The sequence below is a fragment of the Octopus bimaculoides genome, chromosome 4 (genome assembly GCF_001194135.2).
Source record: "Octopus bimaculoides isolate UCB-OBI-ISO-001 chromosome 4, ASM119413v2, whole genome shotgun sequence".
Taxonomy (NCBI): Eukaryota; Metazoa; Mollusca; class Cephalopoda; order Octopoda; family Octopodidae; genus Octopus; species Octopus bimaculoides.
Window position 1 is genome coordinate 74,976,202 of NC_068984.1, and position 7,601 is coordinate 74,983,802.

General features: G+C 36.7%; 1 protein-coding gene across 1 annotated transcript in view; it reads right to left on the reverse strand.

Annotated features, from left to right (window-relative positions):
* LOC106879721 (protein O-mannosyl-transferase TMTC2) overlaps positions 1–7,601 on the reverse strand; it is a 145,004-nt gene that overhangs the window by 16,882 nt on the left and 120,521 nt on the right. Inside the window, exon 6 of the mRNA XM_014929400.2 lies at positions 3,903–3,964. Coding sequence (XP_014784886.1) covers positions 3,903–3,964 — 62 coding nt within the window. The remainder of the gene's footprint in view (positions 1–3,902; positions 3,965–7,601) is intronic.

A 7,601-nucleotide genomic window follows, 5' to 3' on the forward strand; every position in this document is an offset into this window, starting at 1 on the left:
CCATTCTCACCACATGTCCATACCAGCGCAATCGTCTCTCTTGCACGCCACAACTGATGCTTCTAATGTTCAGCTTTTCTCTCAAGATACTTACACTCTGACGGGTATTCACATTGACATTACACATCCAACGGAGCATACTGGCTTCATTCCTTGCGAGCTTACGTATGTCCTCAGCAGTTACAGCCCATGTTTCACTGCCATGTAGCATGGTTGTTCGTACGCATGCGTCATACAGTCTGCCTTTTACTCTGAGTGAGAGTCCCTTTGTCGCCAGCAGGGGTAAGAGCTCTCTAAACATGTTATGGATTATAATCTATTTTGTCCTTACTGTACGATAACTATCTGATCTATTCAGCTGTGCTGTACAGATTCTGGTCTATCTTGACCAAATCTACTGAATAATATTTATCAAGCTATACAGCATTGATGAACATTGATACTCAACCAATTTTTGCTTATGAACCCTCTTGATTCTTGTATTACATGAGTGGACCTTCATAATCATTCAATGTTTAAAAATATCCAATTATATTTTTATAATTGGCACTCTGTCGGTTACGGTGGCAAGTGTTCCCATTGATGAGATCAATGGAACAGCCTATTCCTGAAATTAATGTGCAAGTGGCTGAGCACTCCTAGACACGTGTACCCTTAATGTAGTTCCCAGGGGAGATTCAGCACGATACAGAATGTGACAAGGCTGGTCCTTTTGAAATACTGATACATCTCATTTTTGCTAGCTGATTTTTATGATATTTTTAGGAATTCTATACAAAAACTTGTTAGGGATCATATTAAAAAAGCTGTTAAAATACTTTATGTATTGTAGAAATATAATCAGTTTATTTTATTCTTTTACTTGTTTCAGTCATTTGGCTGCAGCCATGCTGGAGCACCACCTTTAGTCGAGCAAATCAACCCCAGGACTTATTCTAGTATTTATTCCATTGGTCTCTTTTGCCGAACTGCTAAGTTACAGGGACGTAAACACATCAGCATCGGTTGTCAAGCAATGTTGGGGGGACAAACACAGACACAAACATATGCGCACACACACACGCACACACATATATATATATGTATTTATTATTTATTTTTCTGGAGAACATCATTATTTTTCTTTGTGATTGAGTCGTTGATGACCTCTTTCTAGCATATTGGAGGTCCACCTAGTGGTCATCCCTTATACACGTATATATATATATATATATATATATATATATATATATACACGACAGGCTTCTTTCAATTTCTGTCTACTAAATCCATTCACAATACTTTGGTTAGCCCAAGGTTGTAGCAGAAGACACTTGCCCAAGGTGCTACACAGTGGGACTGAAACCAGAACCATATGGTTGGTAAACAAGCTACTTACCACACAGCCACTCCTGCACATAAACTTTAACAACAAAATATTATATGGAACCCCTAAGGGTCATATGGACCCTGGTTGAGAATTTCTGGTATAGACTGTGGTATGCTTGTTAAGGGGAGTATGGACATTATTCAATATCTACAGGCCAATTTAAGGTGGCAAGCTGACAGAAGTGTTACCATGCTGGACAAAATGCATAACAGCATTTCTTCTGCTTTGACATTCTGAGTTCAAATGCTGCTGAGGTTGACTTTGTTTTTCACCTTTTCGGGGTCAGTAAAAGAAGTACCTGTTGTGCATTGTGGTCAATATAATTGACTTAAGACCTCCATCAGTTGAGGCTGATCATATTTCAGCACAATTAGGAACAGGTCTGGGCAAGTGTTTTGAAAGAGGATGGCAGTCATCCATACATGCAAGACTCCCCCGTCTCCACACCATCAATGTTTAACCAAAAGGAAGAGTTAGCATGCTGGACAAAGTGCTTAGCAGGAATTCATCCATCTTTACGTTTTGTGTTCAAATTTTGCTGTCAGGGGTTGATGAAATAAGTACCAGCTGAGAACTAGAATCGAAATTGAAGGCCTTGTGCTAAAACTGGAAACCAATAGTGAGGGGTTGCAAGCAGGCAGAACTGTTACTGCACCAAGCAAAATGCTTAGCGTCATTTTGCCTGTCTTCATATTCTGAGTTCAAATTCCATCAAGGTTCACTTTACCTTTTATCCTTTCAGGGTCAATAAATTAAGTACCAGTTGAACACTAGAGAGGATTTAATCATCTTAGCCCCCTCCCCCAATATTGCAGGCCTTGTGCCAAAATTAGGAACTGAAGTTAATCCATAAGAAAGGTTGGTGATTTCAGCCCATACACCTTGGCACATAAATTGTTGTGACAGGTGTTGCAGGCAGAACACAATGAAAAGGAATAGATACCACAAAGTATCCTACCCAAACCTCAACCAGTTCTGCCAATCCACCACCCTGGATTGTTAATTTCTTATCTATCCCAAAACAATGAAAGACAAAATTAACCACAGAGAGATTTGAACTCAAAGAACAGACAGTCAGAACAACTATCATAACATGTTCTACTATCTACAAACTACATACTGTCTCTCATCTCTCTCATTGTAGGAAGCATATATAAACAATAGCTACCTTCACATTATAACCTTATTAAATCATATGACCAAAAATATGTGACAATCCCATATTGGACAAGAATAGACAGAAATGATTTTTTAGTAGAGTTCATGTTATCAGCAATGCCAGCATCAAAAAGGTCATCAGTTCAAAACTTTTGTGATAACTCAGAAGATTCTAGATTTGTATTCTTATGACTTAGACTATAGAACTTTGGTACATCATAATAAACATTGTGTTCATAATCCTTCAATGTGTTTATACTAGGATATAATACATACACACACACGCATGCATGCATATACATCATCATCATCATATCCGTCTTTAACATTTGTTTTCCATGCTGGTATTGGGTGAACAGGAAATAATGAAAATGGTGAACATGTATATACATATATATAATGCATGTGTATGTGTATTATAACTGAGTGGTTGGCGTTAGGAAGGGCATCCAGCTGTAGAAACTCTGCCAAATTAGACTGGAGCCTGGTGTTGCCATCCGGTTTCACCAGTCCTCAGTCAAATCGTCCAACCCATGCTAGCATGGAAAGCGGACGTTAAACGATGATGATGATGATGATGATGTATAAATGTGTGTGCATATATATATATATATATATATATATATATATATATATATATATAGTAATAATAAGATTCCTTGGATGGAATATATAAATATTTTAATGCATCACTTTGTGCATTTCCACAAATCACATATTTTTTAAGATCATAGTCCATTACAGACTGCACTGTAATCATCCCAGGAATATGGACTACGATCTTTAGAAAAGTGTGATTTGTGGAAATGCTTGTAGTGATGCATTAAAATATTTATAAATTCCATCCAAGGATTATTATTATCATTATCATTATATTTATCATACATTATATCAGCACAGCTTGGTGCAACTCCAAAACACTGGTATCTCCAGCTGGCATCAATAGGCTGTAACCGACATACTAAAATAGCTTTTTTATATGCATATTCAAAACATTTCCCATAAACGAACTTAAAGGATATATATACATATAAATATATATTCAGTGCATGTGTATTTCTTTACTATTGTTTTTTTTTTTTCAACACAGATATTCATCATGGACTTACTGCAGGGTAACATGACCAAATCTTCTAAGATACTGAGTCATTTTTTTGTGAGGGAGATATGTGTACATGCATGCAAGCAAAATCTGAGTCCAAAGTAACATTCAGTAAATATGTAGTATAGTTGCATGCAGTTCATTTCATCCCATCCCCATTTGTTTTTCGTTTGTGTGTGTTTGTATGTATCTGTAAAAAAAAAGACTGTGATTTGTCTAGAGCAAATTAGAGTTGAACTATTTGAGAGTCAGGAGAAAAAAAAGAAAACTTACCTTTTCTGCTTCATCATTTCTACCTAACAAACTGTAGACAATTCCAAGATTCAGGTAAGCCACTGTAAATAATAATAATAATAATAATAATAATAATAATAATAATAATAATAATAATAATAATAATAATAATAATAATAATAATTCAAATAATAGTGCTCCTGGGAACCGCTTATATCCTAAGAAAAATATTGTCAATATGATTCCAAAAACATTTTAATCTGTGAATATTATCAAAAGTACTATTAAATGTACATAACAGTAAACACCTTTTACTGTCATTTTAAGATCACACTTATCATCTTATCATCAAATTACTTTTAAAACAAACTTAATTTTCTTATGTTTTGACAGACACTCTCTAGAACAATATTCTGTGCCAAACCAAAAATATGGTACCCTAGTCACAATACCAACTTCTAACTTGTCTCTGGAGGTCTCTGGGTAAGACTTGGAGTCAACTTGTACAAATACAAAGCAAAAGCCAAATATATAATGATGCTGATGATGATGATAATAATAATAATAATAATAATAATTTGTTCTTTTATTGGCCACAAGGGCTAATATAACTATACATAAAACAACATGCAATAACATAAAAGACAACACAAGACAATACAAAGGGTTTTACTGTGTGTAAACAATAAAAGCAATCAAAGTTAAACAATATAAAACTCATAAAAGAGAAGGCACTCTCAGGCTACTCATGGAAAACCCACAAAAACCACAGGTGCCTGACCAACCAGGCAAGAGCCCTTCTCCTTTTATTTCTTCACAGGTGTATACTCAGAATTGGTCCTTTCACACTGGCCTTTCTTCCAACATTCACCCACCTTTCAATAAACTTGCTAGAAGATAACACTTCCCTCTTCACTCTCAATTTCCTTTTGAAGTGAAACTTGAAGAAGTCAATGAGAGCTCTATCAAACAACAATGTATCTCTCCTCATGCCTTTCAGCCTTGTCCAATAATGATAATGAAGATTATCTATGGAACATAATACTGTAGTGATATGGAACTGGATAGCCTAGTCTAGTCTGTGCAGATTTTCTCCAATGATATTAAGATGGAGTTTGGGCTCCTAAAATGTGCTACGATGGTGATGAGCTGAGGAAAGCTTATCAGAACAGAAGGCATAGGTTTTCCAAGTGGTGAGATGATGAAGGCAATTCAACCTCAATCCAGCTATAAATACCTGAAAATACTTGAGGCAGATGGAATTAAACATAGCATGAAGGAAAAGACAAAAAGAAAGTACCTTCAGCAAGTGAGAAAAATACAGGCTTTACAGCTGAATGCTAGAAACGATTTCAGCAATAAACTCACACACAGTAGCAGTAGTTCGGTATAGCACTGGAATTCTGAAGTGGACAGAGGAGAAGCAAAAGGAGACAGGAAGTCAAGAAAGCTCCTAACAATGCATGGAGCCCATCATCCATGTGTAGACACTGATCGTCCATACATGAAAAGAGCAACTTGAGGAAGAGGACTGATAAGTCCAGAAGAGCTTAATGAGATACCTAGTCCAAAGTAAAGAGACCTTGCTAGTGTCAGTTTGGAATGAAGGAGTATTGAAAGCAGAATAAAAAAGGAAAGATGAAGGAAGAAGTACACAAAGGACATGAAGAAGAATTGCACAGCAAGGGACTACACAATCAATTCCATGTAGCCACAACAGAAGCTGCTGGGAAAATATAGGTGGGATTGGCTGAAGAAAAGAACACTAAAAAAAGAGACCAAGAGCACTATACTGGCAGTGCAAGACCAAGCTTTGGCTATAAACTGGAGGGTCAACTTTTGGAATGAGCAAGTGTCTCCACTGTGCCACATTTGTAATAGAGTGAATCAAACCATTGCCCATATCACAAACGAATGCCCTAGACTTTCCCCAAACCACTACAAGTTGTGGCAACATGATCAGGTAGCAAAAGTGCTACATTGGAAACTGTGCAAAAAGTGGGGGGGGGGCTAGAGAGAGGCAAGATGTGACATGAGTACAAAACACAGAGAGTGGCAAAGATAGAGACTAGCAAAATCTTCTGGGATTTCCCAATCTAAACATATCAGGTGCTAGAGCATAACAGACCAGACCTAATGGTGGTTAACAAGATGCACCACATGCTATGCTCCTTTGACCCACACATACTCAAGAAGGAAGATGAAAAACTAGATAAATACAACCCTCTTAAATACGAAATAGCCCAGCTATGGAAAATGAAGGTGAAGATAGTGCCAATTGTTGGGTCTTTGGGGACATTATCAGAAGGCATCAAGAGGAATATTAAGGAAATTGGAATAGAGTGCCAGTAGAACTGTTACAAAAGGTTTGCTTCCTTGGCACGGCCAGAATAATCCAGAAAGTATTAGATAGCTGAAAAGAATGGATAGCATGGTGCCGTAGGCTGCAGGTAGCAAGCCCACTGTACATGCAAGAATCCAGGAGTTCCAACAAAACCAGTGATAAAAAGAAATAATAATAATAACAACAACAACAACAATAATAATAATAAAAGGAACTACTTGAGAATGATCGCTGGCTTATCATCCCTGCAAGTGGAAACAATTGTTTTAACTGGTACATCTCGCATATGGAGAAGAACATTGTTAGTGTGAGAACAATTATTACCCAAGTATTTAAATTTTTTTCTCACATGACATTTAATTTTGAAAATAAACAATCTGATGTGTTTAGTTTAATAGCCTAGCAATGTATATAGTGGGCTTCTTTGCCCTAGGGGTTGGGAAGACACTCCGTAAGAAATGGAAACAAAACTGAACGGAAAAAAAAATCTCATAATAGTAATCTCTATTAAATCCTACTCTACTATCTTGAAACAAGAAGGACATACTGTATGATGTAATCCTAGTTGCACTTAGGGTAGAATAGTCACATTTGGAACAACTCTGATCACAGGTCTACTAAATCAAGCTTGACATAGGTTCTGAACCACAACAGCAACTAAATTATAACAAAATCTAAAATAACTGGAAAATAACTTAGTAAACCAAGAACTTACCTTTTACTTCATAACATTCCTTTCTACTATAGGCACAAGGCACGAATTTTAGTGGGGAGGGGTCAGTCGATTAGATCAACTCCAGTACGCAACTGGTACTTAAGTTATCGAGCCCCAAAAGGATGAAAGGCAAAGTTGACCTTGGCAGAATTTGAACTCCGAATATAAAGTCAGATGAAATACTTCTAAGCATTTCGCCCGGTGTGCTAACGATTCTGCCAGCTCACCACCTTGTACTTCATAGTAATCAACATACAAAGGTTAAAATATCTTTTTATAATTTTCCATTAAGAGATAAAGATATTAAAGCACATGTCCTAATCTTTCATCGTAATCTTTTACTTGCTTTAGTCATTAGTCAGTGGCCATGCTGGGGCACCACCATGAAGAATTTTAATCATGCAAATCAACCCCAGTACTTATTCTATTGGTCTCTTTTGCTAAACCCCTAAGTTACGGGGAGGTAAACACACCAAAACCAGTTATCAAACAGTGGTGGGTGATAAACACACACACACACACACAGAGGTATATATATATATGCGACCCTGATGAGATGGAGTATCCAGAAATTTGTAATATGTTGTAATTTGTTACAATATTTTACAAGACATCTGATGATGTGGTTTATTTTTCCGGGATACCCTATTGAAATGTGCATAGGTTTGGCTTATTGTGG